At 49.9% G+C, this 20,932-nt stretch overlaps 1 protein-coding gene across 1 annotated transcript in view; it reads left to right on the plus strand.

Moving 5' to 3' along the window:
* The window catches only part of RPL18A (ribosomal protein L18a), a 35,131-nt gene extending 29,825 nt beyond the window's left edge, over positions 1-5,306 (plus strand). The window contains exon 5 of the mRNA XM_033961519.1: positions 5,164-5,306. Within this exon, the coding sequence (XP_033817410.1) occupies positions 5,164-5,256 (93 nt within the window). The 3' untranslated portion in view covers positions 5,257-5,306. The remainder of the gene's footprint in view (positions 1-5,163) is intronic.
* Positions 5,307-20,932: the final 15,626 nt, after the last annotated feature.

Below are 20,932 nucleotides of genomic sequence, written 5' to 3' on the forward strand. Positions count from 1 at the left end.
CCAGGCGGCTATTTGTGGGGGACTGGTCGCTCGCGCCGTGTTTCGGTGGGCGGAGCGGGTCTTGGATCGAGAGTCTGACGACTGGTCTCTGGTGGATCAGGAGGTAGCGAAGATTGAGATGGCGGCCTCATTCCTCTCAGATGCTCTATATGACTTGGTGCGGATCTCGGCTAAGTCTATGGCTTTTGGCGTGGCCGCAAGGCGTGTGTTGTGGCTGCGCGCTTGGGCGGCGGATGCTGCGTCCAAAGCTAAGCTTACTAAATTTCCCTTTCGGGGGTCGTTTTTGTTTGGAGAGGACTTGGATAAGTTGATTCAGACTTTGTCGGACTCGAAAGTTCCCCGTCTGCCGGAGGACCGTGCCCGTCCGGCGTCTCGGGGGGGTGCGGCCCGGGGGCGTTTGCGGGATTTTCGCAAGTATCGCCCTGGGCGTGGGGCTGCTTCTTTCCAGTCTCCGGGATTTTCCCGGGGTCGGTTCTTCCAGCGCATGCAGCCCTTTCGGGGGGCCCGTCGGGGGGCAGGGAATCCCTCCGCCGGTTCCCCCGCTTCCCGTCCTGCACAATGACGCCTTGCCGGCGCCCCCTTTGGTTCCGGTGGGGGCCCGGCTGCGCGAATTTTTCTCCAAATGGGCCGAGATCACGTCCGATCAGTGGGTCCTGGAGGTGGTGCGGGACGGTTATGCCCTGGAGTTCGCCCGCTCTCTGCCGGATTTTTTCCTCGCTTCTCCATGTCAGACTCCGGGGAAGACGCAGGCTTTTCGCCAGACCCTTCAGCGCTTGCTAGATCTCAGGGCAGTTGTTCCGGTGCCCCCTCCGGAGTGGGGCACGGGCAGGTACTCCATTTACTTTGTGGTGCCCAAGAAGGAGGGGACCTTTCGGCCCATCCTCGATTTGAAAGGGGTCAACAGGGCTCTCAAGATTCCCTCTTTCCGTATGGAAACTGCGGTCGGTCATTCTGGCGGTTCAGCCGGGGGAGTTTCTCACTTCTCTCGATCTGACGGAGGCCTACTTGCATGTTCCCATTCGGGCCTCTCATCAGCGTTTCCTGCGCTTTGCGATCTTGGGTCGGCACTTTCAGTTCTGTGCGCTTCCCTTTGGGCTGGCCACGGCTCCTCGGACGTTCACCAAGGTGATGGTGGTCATCGCGGCAGCCTTGCTGTCGGAGGGCATCCTGGTACACCCCTACCTGGACGACTGGTTAATTCGGGCAAAGTCGTTGCAGGAAAGCTCCCGGTTTACTGCTCGGGTGGTGGAGTTTCTCCGGTCGCTGGGCTGGGTGGTGAACCTTTCCAAGAGTCGGTTGGTCCCGGCTCAGCGTCTGGAGTACCTAGGGGTGCTGTTCGACACCTCTTTTGGGAGGGTCTTCCTCCCAGAGGGCCGGGTGAGCAAATTGCAATCTCAGATTCGCCTGCTTTTGGCGTCCCGGTGTCCTCGGGCGCGAGATTTCCTCCAGGTCTTGGGGTCGATGGCGGCGTCCCTGGACGTGGTGAGGTGGGCGCGGGCCCACATGCGTCCTCTCCAGTATGCTCTGCTCCAGAGGTGGTCTCCCCAGAGGCACGGGATGGATGTTCCGGTCCCCCTGCGAGGCCTTGGCGCGCTGCAGTCTGCGTTGGTGGCTCCAGACCCCTCACCTAGTTCAGGGGGTGGGTCTGGATCTCCCGCAGTGGACGGTGCTCCTGACGGATGCGAGTCTCCTGGGTTGGGGGGCTCAGTGTTTGGGTCACTCAGCTCAGGGCACCTGGTCCGCGGAGGAGGCCGCCTGGTCGATCAACGTGTTGGAGACCAGAGCGGTCCGTCTGGCGCTTTTGGTTTTCCACTCCCTGTTGCTGGGCAAGTCGGTCAGAGTGCTGTCGGACAATGCCACGGCGGTGGCTTAGGTCAATCGTCAGGGGGGCACCAAGAGCACTCAGGTGGCGCAGGAGGCGGCTCTGCTCATGGTTTGGGCGGAATCCCATCTGCTGGACCTCTCGGCCTCTCATATAGCCGGAGTAGAAAATGTTCAGGCAGACTTCCTCAGTCGTCACTTTCTAGATCCAGGAGAGTGGTGTCTCGGCGCCGAGGCGTTTCAGTTGATAGTGCAGGCTTGGGGGCAGCCCCTGATGGACCTGATGGCCACGGGTGGCAACGCCAAAGTGCCCCGCTTCTTCAGTCGTCGCAGGGACGGTCTGGCCGAGGGTCTGGATGCTCTGGTCCAGCAGTGGCCAACGGAGGGGCTGTTGTATGTGTTCCCTCCTTGGCCGCTGGTGGGCAGAGTGCTTCTTTTGCATTGTTCACCATCCGGGTTTGGTGGTGCTGGTGGCGCCGGATTGGCCTCGCCGTCCGTGGTATGCGGATCTGGTGAGGCACCTGGTAGCGGATCCTCTTCCTCTGCCTCTCTCGGACGACCTTCTGATGCAGGGTCCCATTCCCATGTTCGACCCGTCTCCCTTCTGTCTTACGGCGTGGCTCTTGAAAGGGGTCGCCTTAGCAAGAAGGGATATTCAGACAAGGTGATCTCTACACTGTTGGGGTCCCGGAGGCTTTCTACCTCTCGGGCTTATGTGCGGGTTTGACGTCTCTTTGAGGAATGGTGTCGGGCGCGGGGAGTGACCTCTTTTCGCGCTTATCTGCCTAACATTCTGGAGTTCTTGCAGGATGGCCTGGATAGAGGCCTGGCTTGGTCTTCTCTCCGGGTTCATATTGCGGCCCTGTCGGCCTTTCGAGGGTTGGTGTCAGGTCAGCGTTTATCGGCTCTTCCTGATGTGATTCGGTTTTTGCGGGCGGCCAAGTTGCTTAGGCCTCCCCTACGGCCCTCGGTTCCCTCTTGGGATCTTAATCTGGTTCTCTCTGTTTTGGTGCGTCCGCCTTTCGAGCCCTTGGACGACTGTTCTTTGAAGGACCTTACTTTGAAGGCGGTCTTTTTGGTGGCCATTACTTCTGCTAGGCGTGTTTCTGAGCTGCAGGCTTTCTCTTGTAGGGCTCCCTTCTTGGAGTTTTCTAGGGAGCGGGTCGTCTTGCGGCCTGTTCCTTCCTTTCTGCCGAAGGTTGTTTCTCCTTTTCATGTCAATCAATCGGTGGTTCTCCCGGTCTTGGGTGGTCGGGAGGGCTCTTCTGAGCAACGGCAGCTGCGCAAGTTGGATGTCGGTCGGGTCCTTCGCTCTTATGTGCAGCGGACCCAGGAATTCCGGAAGTCCGATCATCTCTTTGTCCTCCTGGCGGGTCCTCGTCGGGGAGCGGGCGCTTCTAAGGCTACTATTGCGCGCTGGATCAAGGAGACGATTGCTTCCGCTTATCTTCTGAAACAGCAGCCTGTTCCGGAGTTTCTCAAGGCTCATTCCACTCGGGGTCAGGCGGCTTCTTGGGCTGAGTCGTCGCTCGTGCCTCCAGTGGATATTTGTAAGGCTGCGGTTTGGTCCTCCTTGCATTCCTTTGTTCGTCATTATCGGGTTGATGTGCAGGCGCGTCGGGACGCGGTGTTCGGTGAGCGTGTACTGGTATCGGCCCTTCGGGGGTCCCGCCCGTGAGAGGGACTGCTTTGGTACGTCCCATTCGTAAAGTTAACCTCTACTGGTCTGGAGAGTGCTAAAGAAGGAGAAATTAGGTTCTTACCTGCTAATTTACTTTCTTTTAGCTTCTCCAGACCAGTAGAGGTCCCCACCCTGTCTGTTGTTGTTGGGGCTGTTGCGCGGGCAGTTTTTGGTTTTTGCTGCGGGTTCTAGTATTTTTCTAGGGCCGGGGAGAATTGAAGAACAGCGGCTGTGGCTCGGCTGGCTTAGCTGGCGAGCTGTGGGGACATTCTTCCTTCGGGAATTTCTCCTCTGCATTTTCCAACAGCATTTTGGGTATGTTATTTGTTACTCCTTTTGGAGTATTGTTTTTTTCTCTCTGTTGTTTTCCAGTTCTTGGTTCTGCTTGGCTATTCGGCAGACTGAGGGAAATAGAGAGGAGGGGCTAGGATATACTGTCCCAAAGTTTTGTTTTCAGTCTCCACCTGCTGGTCATGATTAGATATATACCCATTCGTAAAGTTAACCTCTACTGGTCTGGAGAAGCTAAAAGAAAGTAAATTAGCAGGTAAGAACCTAATTTCTCCTTTTTTCCCTTGTTCCCCCATTTGGAGCCACAGATATGATTGTGAAATTATACAGTAGTACATATTTACTCATGTAAATTCTGATCTCAGATACAAAGCGTAAGCTGTTAGTTTCAGGGCCCCAAACCTAGCTAACCAGCTTTGTGGAAAAGCCATTTGTAAAGGGTCATGGATTTTTTATATACATTACTGCCTTTCTGTGGGTACAATCAAAGCTGTTTACATATACTAAATGCAGGTACTTTTTCTGTCCCTAGTGGGCTCACTCTGTTATGTACCTGGGCCAGTGGAGGGTTAGGTGACTTGCCCAATTGTCACGAGGAGCTACAGAGGGAATCAAACCCAGGTTCTCGGACCACTGTACTAACCATTAGGCTCCTCCTCCACTCCATTTGTGATTTATCTGTATTCAGTTGATAATCTAATTTTATTGCTGAAATTTCAGGTCAGATTAAGTAAATAAAAAGCTCTTATAATATCGAGATGCTACAATATAGTTGCTCCTGTTTCTTTATTGTTTTAATTATTATTCCACCTTTCAAGGCAATCGGAGAATATAACCCTGGTATTTTTGTTCAGTGTTGTATTTAGTGCAGTTTCTGTTTAGATCAGGGCTTTCCAAACCTGTCCTGGGAATATGCTCAAGATTAATTTGCAAGCATCTGTCTCTGCATATGCAAATTGCTGTCGCGTATAAATACATTTTGTATATTTTAAACTTTGCTATTACTACTAGACGTACACAGCACTGTACAGAGTCACGAAAGACAGTCCCTGCTCAGAAGAGCTTACAATCTAAACAGACAAACTTGGATGTCCCAGTGCCCACAGCCTTTTACATTGCTACTTTTCATTTTTTTTTTTTAAATGGAGAGCCATTCGGCATCTGGAATAACATTTTATGAGAAACATTGATTTCTTTTTGCAATGAAATTCAGATAATGAAAACAGTCTTCTCCATTTGCCAAAAGGATCAAAACATAAAGGATAGCGACTTTACTCTGATGCTGTAATTGCTTTGTCAGGACCGTGCAAGCTAGATTTTCTCATGAACTCTTTTTTTTTTTTTTTTTTTGTCTCTCTCCTTTCTTGTAGGACTCCAAAATCAAGTTCCCTCTGCCACACAGAGTTTTGCGCCGCCAGCATAAACCACGTTTCACCACCAAGAGACCAAATACATTCTTCTAAAAGGAAAGCTATAACCTTTTGGGCTAATAAAATTTCATATCTGAATTCCATTTGTCTTGGTTTACTAATTATGTTGGATCTAGAGCTAGTGTTGATGTATATCTTGATTTCTATGGTTAGTGAAGATATCTTTTACTGCTTTTCCAAGGTGGGGGAGGGTGTTTAATGTGCACAACCATAACCATCTACAGACTAGATGGCTCATTTTGATCTTTATCTGCTATCGTGCAGTATGTCACTCTGTCGGTGTATGTAGGGGAGGTTGAAACTATTAGGTGTTCACAAATTAGGTGGGATATCTGAAAGGAGTTGCCTAGTGTGAAGTCCTAGAAGACTCATGATACTCATAAACAAGAGATCGGATTGAAGGTGATGCCTTTTGTATAAGTCCTATCTTGCCCCCCCCCTATCAGTACCTTGAGATCCCTGAACAGAATTGGAAGCAAAAACTCAACCCTCCAATAAACCTACTTCTGATCTCTTTCCCCCACCCGCCAGGACTTAAGGCAGGAAAGCCCAGGTGGCAGTGACTCTTTTGCTTCCCCATGCTGCTGCCTGAGTTGACACCTGTATCCAAAATGGTGCCATTCACCCTTAAGGGTAGTATGGTACTGTTGCCGGGTGTAATCCTATTATTCCATCCCCCCCCAAAAAAAAAAAAAAATCAGAATTGTAGAGTGCAGACATCCAGATGAAATAAAAGACCCAGAGGGTGGGAGGTGACATTTACTTTCTGGCCACTGCAGGACTGTGGTATAGTATTTAAATGTTAATGAGCTTTTTTATGTGCATTTTGCATATTTTGTATCCTTTAGTAAGGTAGGGTAACAAATGATCACTAGAGCCCTTTAATACAGATTAAAGCACTAACCTGCATTATTTAGCCCTTAACATAGCTTGATAACTTACCCACTCAGACCTGCTATGGGCTTATTCTTTGAGGTGCCTCCCCCTCCTTTTTTTAACTTCAGTAATCTAATGATCCAATTGGTTTCCTTGGAGACATGTGGTGGATGAGGAGTGGAGACTTTAGCCCTTTGTCCAACTCGGGACACAGTACCAATTATCGGCTCAGGATCACTTTGCCTATCTTCAAATATATTACGTACTTTCCTTTCCCTTGCATATGTTATGTGAATGTGGGTTGGAGGAAACTTCTACTTAGTGACAGGAGAATTTGGACCTCCTTTCTGCATAAAGTTCTCTGTATAGATGGGCTCTTGTTATATTTTTCAGAAATGGGTTGATGGCTGGTCAAGACCTGGGAGCTGAAATTGCTGGGGAACTTTTACAGAAACTATCCAGTTTGTGAATTCAACCTTAAAAAGAGCAAAAGCTTATTTGCATATTTTTGATAGATGGTCATGCCCATTTCTAATTGCAACAGCCAATCAGAATTGAAGATCTGTCCAAGCCCTGCCTCTTTTGATGTTGCATCATAGCCCTGTCTCAAATACCTTTTTTTAAAAGATGTCACAGGAAGTGGCATTACTCTTCGGTGGTCTTTGCTAATTTTTAAGTAAGTGAGGGCTGTTTTGGGTCCAAAGGGACTGAAGGATAAATATTTTCCTACTTGGGGCATTCATTATCCCAGGACAAACAGGCAGCATATTCTTGACTGATGGGTGACGGAGCCCCGGTACGGACAATTTTAGAGTGATTGCACTCTAAGAACTTAGAAAGTTCTAGCTAGGCCACACCGCGCGTGCCTTCCCGCCCGACGAAGGCGCGCGGTCCCGTTTCTTAGTTTCCGCGGAGCTAAGAAGACGCGTGTTTTCCAACGGCTGTTGGATAATCCTTTTTTTTGCCTTTCCGCTCGCGTATTTTTCTTTGTGAACTTTTCACGTTCTCGTTTTTTATTTCTTTTCTTGATAAAATTTTTTTTTTTTAAAGTATTTTTTTTTTTACTTTTTTCGGTCGGCCCCGGCGGGGCCTGTTGATTTTGCTACTGCCGTTTTTCCCTTCATGCCCCCTTCACCGGGTTTTTAAAAGTGTCAGCGGTGTGCATGCCCTATTTCTTTATCCGACCCGCACAAGTGGTGCCTTCAGTGCTTGGGTCCGGACCATAGGGCTGCGACGTGCACCCGCTGTGGTTCTCTTCAAAAGAGAACTTTGAAGAATCGACAGATTCAGCAGCAGCTTCTTTTCGGTGCCGCTATGGAAGTTCCACCGGCATCGACTCCGGCATCGGCAACTTCTTCCAAGTCGGCACCGGCAATTTCGACACCGCAAGATACATCTTCGGTGTTGCACCCCACAGGTAAGCCGGCTAAGAAGCCATCCCCTACAGTTCCTCGGCCCGCCAGTCGAACATGCAGTGAGCCAAGTCCTGCAGACTACGCGCCGGCCCTGCAAACGCTCCGCTCCCATAGAAATGACTGCCTCTTCATCGGCATCGACTTCGCCTGAGCGTCGAGCTGCACCGCAGGTACCGAGCAAGAAAAAAGCGGTACCGGTGCCATCGGGGCCGTCTCTGGATGAGCGCATAGCATCCCTCCTCCAGGTCCAGCTTAAGGAGCAATTACAACACCTGCTCCCGGCTCTGCTAACTCCGAACCTTCCAGTGTTGGTACCTACTGAGCCTACGGTACCACTCGTCGACCAGCCTATTTTGTCGGCATCGACGTTATCGGCACCGCTTAAATCTGCCTCTTCGATGTCTATGCCTATTTTGTCAGCAGAGCCAAAGTCTCTTCGTCGAGCTGTTCACTCAGTCTCTTACCCGGTACCGCTCTCTGACACCTGTGTACCGCTTTACATTCACCAGGTACGGTGTTGATGTGTTTCCGGCAATTCAGTACGCAAAACCAGGCATACTGAATCCTCTACTCCTCTATCTCAGGGCCGTCTTCCATCGGTACGTGACCCTGATTTATGGAATGATTCCGAAGATCCCCTCGGTACCGAGGAGGAGTTTTCATCGGATGAGGCTGACCCATCGGTGCAGGATCCTGCTAGTAAGCCAGAGCACTCTTCCTTCACTAAATTTCTTAGGGAGATGTCAGACACCCTCTCTCTCTCCCATTAGAGTCTGATTCTAAAAAGTTACATGGCATTCCTAGATGCTTTGGACTTGACCAACCTCCCCAAATAATTTTTGAAATTACCTCTTCATGATATTCTAAGGGAAACCTTTTACAAAAATCTGGAGACTCCTCTTACCATCCCAGGAGCTCCAAGGAAATTGGAATCACTTTATAAGGTTATTCTATTTCCAGGGTTTTGACAAACCTCAGCTTCCACACAAATCTTTGCTGGTGGAGGTCAACCCTCAAAAAATCTGCAGGCTCAAGTGTGTAGTGCTTCTGTCCCTCCTGGCAGAGAGGCAAGGCTATGGACAAATTTGGTAAACGACTTTACCAGAATGCTATGTTGGCCAACCGTTCAGGTAATCTATGCTTTTCACTTCTCCTTTTACCTGAAACATCTTATACAGCAGATGGCCACTTTTCAGAAATATATTCCAGACCGCAAACTGTTCTGCTTTTCAGCAATGTACTGCCAGTCTCTTGCAGCTCAGGAAGTTCATGGTCCGTTCCATCTATGACACATTTGAACTGACCTCCTGAGCTACTGCTATGTCTGTAGCTATGAGACGATTAGCATGGCTTCAGAACTTGATGTTAACCACCAGGACCGCCTTGCCAATGCTCCCTGCCTGGGTGATGAGCTGTTTGGAGAATCCTGGATACCACCACTCAGAAGCTTTCGGCCCTTGAGATGAGGTGGGATACTTTATTGAAAAACAAAAAGAAACCCCTTCCTACTCGTCCTTTTAGGCAGCAGACGTCGTACCAGCGGCGTTTCTCTGCTCGGCCAATTCAGCCTCATCCTCCTCAGCCTAGGAGATAACGGCGCAACAACAACAGGCTCGCCAACAACAGCCGCCTGCCATAAAACCTGTTGCTCAGCCTAAACCAACTCAGCCCTTTTGACTCGCTTCTCCAGGGCATTGCCAGTCTTCCTCCCTCTGCCCTCTTCCACAGCCTATAGGAAGTCGACTAAACATTTTTCTGACTCGATGGAAGTAATCACCACCGACCAGTGAGTGCTCTCTATCATAGCCCACGGCTACTCCCTCAATTTTCAGACTCCTCCACCGTTAGGCCTGCCAAAAGAGTCTGCTTCCAACAAGTCTCAGTCCCTCCTTCTCGCTCAAGAGGTTCAATCCCTCCTTCTCATGCCATCGAAGAAGTTCCTCAAGATCAGCGAGGTCATGGATTTTACTCCAGGTACTTTCTAGTTCCCAAAAAGACCGGAGACCTCAGACCTATCTTAGATTTCAGAGATCTCAACAAATGTTTGGTCAAGGAGAAGTTCAAAATGCTCTCTCTTGCCACCTCTACCCTCTTCTCACTCAGGGCGACTGGCTATGCTCCCTCGATCTAAAAGAGGCTTACACACATATTTTCTATCCATCTGACGTCCAGACAATATCTATGCTTTCTCATCAATCAAAATCATCAGTACAAGGTGCTACCTTCGGTCTGGCCTCCTCTCCCAGGGTGTTCACCAAGTGTCTGATTGTGGTAGCAGCCTATCTCCGCTCTCACAATTTTCAAGTCTTCCCTTATTTGGACGACTGGCTGATCAAGGCTCACTCTCAGGCGGTTCTGCTTGCCACCAACCAGACCATTCACTTCCTTCAACACTTGGGTTTCGAAATCAATCTACCCAAACACACACCTTATTCCAACCCAGCGGCTTCAATTCATTGGAGCCATTCTGGACACTGTTCTGATGAGGGCGTTTCTTCCATCCAACCGCCTTCAGACCATCCTTCATCTCTGTCGGCAGGTGTTTCAACAGATTACCATCTCTGCGAATCACATGATGGTGCTCTTGGGGCAATAGCTTCGACAGTGCATGTCACCCCCTTTGCACGTCTCCACCTGCGTACTCCTCAATGGACCTAGCAACCCAATGGTCACAAGCGACGGATCCTTGCTCACAACACATATATGTGACCTCGTTCTTGACAGTTGCTTTTTGGTGGTTGACATCTTCAAATCTATCCAGAGGTCTACTGTTCCATTTACCTCCTCATCATCTCGTGATCACCACAGACGCATCCCCTTATGCCTGGGGAGCTCACTTGAACGAATTCCAAACTCAGGGGTTTTGGACTGCCCAGGAAAAGAAACACCACATCAATTTCCTGGAACTCCGAGAACTGTTTTATGCCCTCAAGGCATTTCAACATCTTCTCTTTCCTCAAGTACTACTCATTTGCACAGACATAGAAAATAGAAAGATGACGGCAGAAAAGGGCTACAGCCCATCAAGTCTGCCAATCTATTGACCCACCCCATTAAGTCTGAATGCTAATGACCTAGTTCCTTAACTCGACCCTCGTAGGGATCCCACGTGGATGTCCCATTATTCTTAAAGTCGAGCACGCTGGTGGCCTTGATCACCTGCACCGGAAGTCTGTTCCAGTTATCTACCACCCTTTCTGTGAAGAAATACTTCCTGGTGCACCACACTAAATTTCCCTCCTCTGAGTTTGAGCGGGTGCCCCCTTGTGACCGAGGGTCCCTTGGGAAAGAATATATCGTTTTCCACCTCGACACGACCCGTGACGTACTTATAATGTCTCAATCATGTCACCCCTTTTCCCTGCGCTCCTCTAGGGTATAGAGCTGCGTTTGCCCAGTCTTTCTTCGTATGAGAGACCCTTGAGCCCCGCGACCATCCTAGTGGCCATCCGTTGGACCGACCTCAGCTCGAAGCACATCTTTCCGGTAATGTGGCCTCCAGAATTGCACACAGTATTCCAGATGGGGTCTCACCCATGGTTCTGTAGAGTGGCAATATGACTTCAGTTTACGGCTGACGAAGCTTCTATTGATAATATCCCATCATTTGCCTTGCCTTTGATGAGGCCTTCTCTACTTGTTTTGCAGCCTTCATGTCTGCACTGATGATTACCCCCAAGTCCCGTTCCTCTGAAGTACCTAGCTAGGGATTTCAGAGGAACGGGACAATCAAGTTGCAATGTACTACATTCAACAAACAGGGAGGGACGGGCTCTCGCCTGTTGTGTCAGGAAGCCCAACGGATTTGGTCTTGGGGACAGCTCATCATTATCCTGAAAGCTGTCTACATTCAAGAGGAGCTAAATTCCTTAGCAGACAAATCTCAGCAGAATTCTCCAACCTCACGAATGGACTCTCGACTCCTTAACTCTCAGTCCATTTTCACCTCAATGGGGGCCATTCCTCAAGTGGACTTTTTTTGCAGCTCCTCACAATCATCAACTGCCCTGTTTTGCTCCAGACTCTCTATCCCCATCACCGTCTGGCAACCTGATGCTTTCTCCTGGATTGGACCAATCACTTCCTATATGCCATTCCTCCTCTACCGCTCATACTACAGACATTGTTCAAGCTCAGGAGGGAACAAGCCACCATGATTCTCATCGCTCCCACGGTGGCCCAGGCAACATTGGTTCTCCCTTCTACTTCAACTCAGTTCCAGGGGAACCATACTTCTTCCATGTTTCTTCTCTGCTTACTCAGCATCAACAGTCCCTACTGCATCCCAACTTACGTCCTCTGCACCTGACAGCTTGGTATCTCTCGGGCCTAACTTTCGGCTCTCTCAACTCCTTTCTCAGCCTGTCCGTTCTATCATTGATGCTTCCAGGAAACCAGCCACCCTTCAGTGTTATCAACAAATGGTCTCGATTTTCTTCCTGGTGATCTTACATCACCACAATCCATGTCTCTAGCAGTGGGACTGGTGGACTATCTTCTTTCCTTGTCCTGACTCTGGTTCTCAAATCTACTTCTATCAGAGCTTCATCTCAGTGCATTGCTGCCTTTCATGAGCCAATTCATGGAATAACCCTCTGTGCTCATCCTTTGGTTTCCAGGTTCATGAGGGCCTTTTTCAATGTGAAACCCACCTCAAGCCCCCTCCTGTGGTCTGGGATCTCAATGTGGTTCTTTCCGCTTATAATGAAGCCTCCTTTTGAACCTTATGGCCACAGCACATTTCAAATTTCTCATTTGGAAAGTGGTTCTTCCTTATAGCTCTCACTTCTGCAGGAGGGTCAGTGAGTTACATGCACTATTGGCCGATCCACCTTTCACTGTTTTTCACCCATGATAAGGTGGTTCTCCGTACACACCCAAAGTTTCTCCTAATGGTATGTGTCTGACTTTCACCTTAACCAGTCCATTGTCCTACTGATTTTTTCCCGAAGCCTCATTCCCATCCAGGAGAACAGGCTTTTATATACTTTGGATTGTAAACGTGCTTTGGCTTACTATCTCGAACGCACTAAACCTCACAGATCATCTCCTCAACTTTTTTTAGTCCTTCGCTCCTAACAAGTTGGGTCATCCTGTATCTAAACGCACTCTATCCAATTGGCTTGCTGCTTGCGTTTCATTCTGTTATGCTCAGTCGGTCCCTGGACACTGGAAGGTTCTGTCACGGGCCACAAAGTTAGAGCTATGGCAGCTTCTGTAGCTTTCCTCCGCTCCATCTTCCATTGAGGAAATCTGCAAGGCTGCTACTTGGTCCTCAGTTCATACTTTTACATCTCACTATTGTCTGGATGCATTCTCCAGAAGGGATTGGGACACTTCAGCCAATCTGATTTTACAAAATTTGTTTTCCTAATGGCCAACCTTCCCTCCATCCCTCTTTTTGTTAGCTTGGAGGTCACCCATCAGTCAAGAATATGCTGCCTGCTTGTCCTGGGATAATGCACAGTTACTTACAGTAACAGGTGTTATCCAGGGACAGCAGGCAGATATTCTTGCGTTCCCTCCCCACCTCCCCGGATTGGCTTCTTAGATGGCTTATACTTAACTGGGGACCCGCGCGCCTTCGTCGGGCGGGAAGGCACTCGCGCACGCGCGGTGTGGCCTGGCTAGAACTTTCTAAGTTCTTAGAGTGCAATCACTCTAAAAAATTGTCCGTACCGGGGCTCCGTCGGTTGCCGTCACCCATCAGTCAAGAATATCTGCCTGCTGTCCCTGGATAACACCTATTACGGTAAGTAACTGTGCTTTCCTACCTGAACACCTGGTCTTGGTCACAAAGTGAACCCTATGAAAATACAGGACTGCAACTAAAAGTCCTAAGATACACAACTGAAACCTGTGATTGCCAGACTCTGCATGCAGCTGCACCACCAAAGAAAGAGAGAAATGCATTTCTTCCTGAACAGTGCAAAATATAGACAGCAGAATGTAAATTCTCAAAACACATGTATTTCAGTACTGAATTGAAAATAAAATCATGTTTCCTATCTTTATCTGGTCAATTTATTTTTCTAATCATCTTTTTACCAGACTCTTGACTGCACTTCCTTCTGTCTGTGCTCTTACCTCTGTTTTAAAGGCCGCCTTATCCATTTGCTGTTTTTCTTTCCTTCAGTTTCTGCTCTACATCCATCTTTCAAAAGAAGAACAACTCACCTCACTTCTTTTGATATCAGCATTATCCCAGGACAAGCAGGCAGGTATTCTCACTAGTGGGTGATGTCATCCGACAGAAGGCCCGACACGGACATCTTGAAAGCATGTCTTGCTTGAAGAAACTTAGAAGTTTCGAGATGCCCGCACCGCACATGCGCCAGTGCCTTCCCGCCCGATGTACCGGGCGTGTCTCCTCAGTTCTTTTCTTTCCGCGGAGCTGAGAAGTTTGTACTTCATTCTGCGCTGACTGAAATTCAGTTTTTGCCTTCTTTAACCCGCGTTTCTGTTTATTTCTTTAACTTAAAATTATTTCTTCCGGCGGTTCGGCCGGGCCGGCCTCGTGGCTGCGGCACTAGCGGCTTCGACCTATGCAGCGTCGATTTTCCGGCCTATGTCCCGACCAATCACCGGTTTTAAAAAGTGCAGCAAGTGCCAGCGTGCGATTTCGCTGACGGACCCACACCGACGCTGCCTTCAGTGTCTTGGTCCGGAACACGTTCCGAAATCGTGCCGGCCTTGTTCCACACTCACTGCGCGCTCGTTTTAAGCGGCGCTGCTTGCTCTGGGAGTCGATGTTCAAGATGGAGACTGCCAAGGACCTCTCTGCTACTGCGGCTGTTGAGGTTTCGCCCGGTCAGTTCGAAAACCTGCATCGACGACTCCTGCATCGAGCATCGTGAAGCCCGCATCGTTCGCACCGGCTTCAGCATCGAGTTCAGCATCGGCGCCTGCCTCCGTCTCCTCGGTTCAGGTACCGCCTTCCACTGTCCCTCCTGTGGTCATCAAAGTGCCTAAAGCTAGCAAGCAGAATGCACTTGGCCACGAAGGAACGCGAAAGACCGTGCAGGAGGACCCCCTTTCGGTGCGGATCCCTCCATATCGGCTTCGCTTCGTTCCCTGCTCGAAGCTCAGTTTGTCGAGCTTATGCGCACTATGGGACCCCGGCTTATCGCCAACCATTCACGGTGAGCTTCCGACCCCGGTTTCAGAGGGCGGTCCGCCCCCTCCCCCCTCCTCCTCGTCGTTCGATCTCTCTGCTCGACGAGGGGATCGGCGGAGAGGCGGCGGAATCCTCCAGGAGGGCTTCCCTTCCTGAGATGCCACCTTTGGAGCCCATCTCACCTCCACGCCAACAGGGTGCTAGGGCAGCTCCTGATAATCGTAGTCCTGGGCATACTGCATCGCAGGAGGAGTTCTTCCGCACTCCATACCCAGACCTGGGTGGCGCTGCGTGAATCCGCATCTCTAGCCATCCTCTACGATCCACTGCATCGAGCACTATCATTCCTTTGAGGCTTTTCAAAGGACCAACCTAATCGATGCATAGAAGTATCTCGTTTCTCCGTTCCCCGTCATTCGGGAGGAGGCATCGATCTCGGCACTCTTCTCGGCACATCCTCACGTCATTCGGAGATGTCTCCGCAGAAGAAGATGACAGCGTTTGGGATACTCACTCGTCGGATTGTGTCCCAACCGGGAGGGGCCGGAAGTATGAGGAACCATCTACCTACCTATTCTCCCTGCCGATCTCAGCTCTCCCTGGACCCGGAGGCTTCCACGTCTTCTAGCCCGTCTCGTCGGCCGGCCTTGGCAGACCAACTGTCTTTCTCATCCTTTCTTCGACAGATGGCGGATGACTTGGATGTGACTTTGGACACTGGGTCCAAATATTCTAAAGAGTATTTGGACACCATGCATTTACCTCACCTCCGGCGGAGACACTTCGGCTTCCTCTACACAAGCTGCTGGACCAGACTTTCATGCGCTGTTTTGAGACACCGTATTCCTTACCTGCAGTTCCCAGTAAACTGGATGCTCGATACCGCATCGTTCACCACAAGGGGTTTGAGGGAGCTCAACTTTCTCATCAGTCCCTTCTAGTCAAGTCCTCTCTCAAACGTTCTCATCCCTCCCAAGTCTATGCTTCCGGGCAGAGAGGGAGAACGATGGATAAGTTTGGTAGACGTATCTATCAGAACTCGATGATGGCGACTCGAGTACTCAACTACAACTTTTTCTTTTCTTCCTACTTGGATTTTTTCTTGCCGGTGCTCCGCAAGTTCATTCCTTTCATCGATGCTCAGGCTCGTTTCCAGTTTGAAGAGGTGGTGGCGACCCTGTCCCAATTACGCCTTCAACTGATGCAATCCTCCTACGATGCCTTTGAGCTCTCAGCTCGAGCTGCGGCATGTTCGGTTGCCATGCGTCGCCTGGCATGGCTTCGAACCATCGATATGGATCCCGAACCTCCAAGGACAGACTTGCAAATGTACCTTGTGCAGGAGCGGATCTATTTGATGAGTCTATCGAAACTGTTACTAAAAAGCTGTCAGACCATGAAAAGTCTTTTCAGTCTATTCTACGTCCTAAACCGAAAGCCTCAGCAGTCTCCGTCCATCTAGACCGCCTCAAATTTACCAGCGGCGTTATCAACCGAGGCAGACTCCTCCTGCGAGGACAGCCTCCGCAAAAGACTCAGCAGAAGCCTCAGATGCCGGCTGCACCCAAGGCTACTCAGCCTTTTTGACTCTCTTCCAGGGAGCATAAACCGACGTTCTGTCTTCCTGTTTTTCCCATAGAGGGTCGTCTCCATCATTTTTTGTCATCGATGGGAGTCAATCACCACAGACCTTTGGGTCCTTACCATCGTAAGAGAGGGATACTCTCTTCATTTCCACCGGGTTCCTCCGGACCACCCTCCAAGAGAGTATCCTTCCAACTTAACGCAGACCGCCCTTCCTTCTCCAGGAGGCTCAGGCCTTGCTCTCGGCTTCGGGCTGTCGAGCCAGTCCCGTTAGATCAGCAGAACAAGGGTTTTACTCCCGATATTTCCTGGTTCCGAAGAAGACGGGCGATCTGCGGCTTATTTTTGGACCTTCGAGTCCTCAACAAGTTTTTGGTCAAGGAGCGGTTCCGTATGCTGACCCTGGCCTCTCTCTATCCCCTCCTCGAGCAGAACGATTGGTTATGCTCTCTGGACCTCAAGGAGGCCTACACTCACATCCGATTCATCCGGCCTCCCGCAAGTTCCTCAGATTTCGGGTGGGACATCTACATCTGCAGTATCGAGTGCTTCCATTTGGCCTTTCCTCTTCGCCCAGAGTCTTCACGAAGTGATCTGGTGGTCGGTGGCCGCTGCACTCCGGAACATGGGTCTCCAGGTGTTTCCATACCTCGACGACTGGCTCATCAAGGCCCCGTCGGGCCCAGAGGTCATTTCGGCGACCTTGCTACAATTTGTTTTCTGCAGAACTTGGGCTTCGAGATCCAACTTTCCCAAGTCACATCTTCAGCCCACCCAGACTCTCCCCTTCATCGGGGCGGTCCTGGATACCATCCAACTTCCGAGCGTTCCTTCCTCCTCAGCGCATGGATGCTCTTCTTCTACTCTGCCAGTCGGTGTCTTCTCGCCTGTCCATCTCAGCGAGACACATGATGGTCCTCTTGGGTCACATGGCATCCACAGTTCATGTGACGCCTTTTGCCAGACTACATCTCAGAATTCCTCAATGGACCTTGGCATCTCAGTGGACTCAGGTGTCCGACCCATTGTCCCGCCACATTGTAGTCCACTCCTGCTCTACGGCAATCTCTTCTCTGGTGGATGACCTCTTCGAATCTATCCAGAGGTTTGCTGTTTCACTCTCCTCCCCACCAGAAAGTTCTCACGACAGATTCATCGAACTATGCATGGGGAGCTCATCTGGATGGTCTTCGCATCAGAGGGTTCTGGACCAGTGCGGAACGAACTCCATCAAATCAATCTTCTGGAGCTCAGAGCCATCTTCAATGCTCTTCAGGCTTTTCAACATCTGCTTCACGACATGGTGGTCCTAATTCGCACCGACAATCAGGTCGCCATGTATTATGTAAACAAGCAAGGGGGCACGGGCTCGGCCTCCCTCTGCCAGGAGGCTCTTCGAGTCTGGGATTGGGCGGTCCGCCACAACACCTTCCTCAGGGCGGTCTACATTCAGGGGAAGGACAATGTCTTGGCAGACAAATTGAGTCGTCTTCTCCAACCTCACGAATGGACGCCTCAATTCCAAACCCCTTCATCAGATATTTGCACAGTGGGGAACACCTCAGATAGACCTCTTTGCAGCCCCCCACAACTTCAAGCTGCCTCAATTTTGCTCCAGGATCTACACTCCTCTCCGCCTCAAGGCAGACGCTTTTCTGCTGGGTTGGGGGAATCGCTTCCTATATGCGTTTCCTCCTTTTCCTCTCATTCAGAAGACTCTGGTCAAGTTGAGATCAGACCATGCCACCATGATTCTAATTGCTCCTCGGTGGCCCAGACAACCTTGGTTCTCCCTTCTCCTTCAACTCAGCAGCAGGGAGCCCATACTTCTTCCAGTGTTTCCTTCACTACTCACTCAACATCAAGGTTCACTACTTCATCCCAATCTGCAGTCCCTCCACCTGACAGCTTGGTTCCTTTCAACATAACTCCCTCACCAGTTTTCTCAAGCAGTGAGGGAGGTCTTGGAGGCTTCCAGGAAGCCTGCTACTCGACAATGCTACTCCCAAAAATGGACTAGATTCTCCTCCTGGTGTATTTCCAATGCCACGGAACCTCAGCGAGCTTCCCTTTCTTCTGTATTGGACTACCTTCTACACCTATTCTCAGTCTGGTCTCAAGTCTACCTCCATACGAGTCCACCTGAGTGCTATTGCGGCTTTCCATCAGCCTCTACAGGGGAACCTTTGTCTGCGCATCCTGTGGTTTCCAGATTTATGAAAGGTCTTTTTCATGTCAACCCTCCTGTCAAACCTCCTCCTGTGGTTTGGGATCTCAATGTTGTCCTGTCTCACCTCATGAAGCCTCCGTTTGAACCTCTCAACAAGGCTCCACTTAAGTATCTCACCTGGAAGGTGGTTTTTCTGGTGGCCCTCACGTCTGCTCGTCGCGTCAGTGAGCTTCAGGCCCTAGTGGCGGATCCACCATTCACTGTATTCCATCATGACAAGGTGGTTCTTCGTACTCATCCGAAATTCCTGCCTAAAGTGGTCTCTGAATTTCACATCAACCAATCCATCGTGCTTCCAGTGTTCTTTCCAAAGCCTCATTCTCATCCTGGGGAAGCTGCTTTGCACACTCTGGACTGTAAACGTGCTTTAGCTTTCTACTTGGATCGCACAAAGCCTCACAGAACTGCTCCTCAACTTTTCGTCTCCTTTGATCCAAACAAGTTGGGACGGACCTGTATCGAAGCGCACCATCTCTAACTGGATGGCGGCTTGTATCTCTTCCTGCTATGCCCAGGCTGGATTATCCCTTCCCTGTAAGGTCACAGCCCATAAGGTCAGAGAGCAATGGCGGCCTCTGTAGCCTTCCTCAGATCGACACCGATTTGAGGAGATTTGTAAGGCTGCCACTTGGTCCTCGGTTCATACATTTCACCTCTCATTATTGTCTGGACATTTTTTTCCAGACGGGCATGGACAGTTTGGCCAAACAGTGTTACAAATTTATTCTCTTGAAATTGCCAACTCTCCCACAATCCATTGGGGTTAGCTTGGAGGTCACCCACTAGTGAGAATACCTGCCTGCTTGTCCTGGGATAAAGCAATGTTACTTACCGTAACAGTTGTTATCCAGGGACAGTAGGCAGCTATTCTCACGTCCCACCCACCTCCCCTGGGTTGGCTTCTCAGGCTAGCTACCTGAACTGAGGAGACACGCCTGGTACATCGGGCGGGAAGGCACTGGCGCATGCGCGGTGCGGGCATCTCGAAACTTCTAAGTTTCTTCAAGCAAGACATGCTTTCAAGATGTCCGTGTCGGGGCTCTGTCGGATGACATCACCCACTAGTGAGAATAGCTGCCTGCTGTCCCTGGATAACAAACTGTTACGGTAAGTAACATTGCTTTTTTCTGACTTCCTTCGATTTCAATTTGCATTATCCCTGCAATTTCTTAAGGAAATTAATTTGTACTCTACATCCATCTTTGGCATTAACTTTAACATTCAACTTTCTTCCATTTTTCTTCCTTATCTGTCATCTTTTTCATGTCTTAACCTCCTCTCCAACCATGTGCACTATCCCTCCATCTCTCTCTGCTCTTCCCATCTTTCTTCCCATGGAGGTCAGGCATCTTCTTTCCCTCCCCTACTCATGCTGCAGTCTTGCACTCTGGGCCACTGGCAGCATGAATGAAGTAAACATGTGGCCTTGGAAGCTTTCCCTCTTCCACAGCTTCTTACCGCAGTGACAGGGAGCTCTTAGCAGAGGGAAAGCTTCCAGGGCTGCCAAAGACTGTGTGTTTACTTCATTTAGAGCCGTGGCCCAAAGAATGCAGCAGCCAGATGTTTTGCAAAATCTGCATTCTTAAGCAACTCTCCAGACTGGCACATCTTCACTGATGGGTAATAGCTCAGCATGACCAGTAGGTGGAGGACTGAGACAAACTTTTGGCTGTAGTATAAGTGGGCTGTGCATTTCCCATAAACATTCAGTCTTCTCTCATTCTCCAGCAGGTGGCGGTGTAAGCCTGTGCAGTCTTCCCTGGTTTAGTGTAGGCCTATTGGATATTGTTTAGGCCGCCTTGTCCTCATCTGTGGTGCTTGATTGAGCTTAGAGGACCCTTTCAGGGGTCTATCTGATCTCGGGGATGTCACACTTGACAGGTTGAGTCCCCCCCCCATTTCCTTGACTTTTTTTCACTAGAGGTGCCTCAACTGTAAGCCTTGCCACTGATATGGCAAGACATATGGGTTAGAGGTCCAATGGGGTCTGTTTCAATTGTCCCTTATATTGACTTTTTTAAAGGGTATTGTTAAACAACATGCTGAAACACTCCTGATGTGCAGTCTGCTTTTTGTTTTGTTTTAATATAAAATGCTGAAGACTGTGGGCAATAGATCCAGCCTGCCAAGGTCCTACCCTACCTTTCCTAGAGTACTGAAACCCTGCCCACCTCATGGCTCAAGCTCTAGAACTCTGTCATGCAAAACAGAGGTGAAACAGTGTTCATGCATATGGTCCCCCCCAATTCGCCCATCTTATTCAGCTCTCTGGTTTTACAACTTGTGTTAGCAGACTGATGTTTTGCGCGACTGTTTCAAAGGGTGCTGTTTTAACAACATACTGAAACACCCTTATGGGCAAAGACGGTAGTTTTGAACTCATGGCAGAATACCCTCACTTCAGTGTGTGCAGAGCCTGCTCTATATATAATGGTGAAGACCTTGTGGTCGATCCAGGCCCCTACCCCTCCACTCCTTTCCTTTTTT

The sequence above is a fragment of the Geotrypetes seraphini genome, chromosome 10 (assembly GCF_902459505.1).
Source record: "Geotrypetes seraphini chromosome 10, aGeoSer1.1, whole genome shotgun sequence".
NCBI lineage: Eukaryota > Metazoa > Chordata > Amphibia > Gymnophiona > Dermophiidae > Geotrypetes > Geotrypetes seraphini.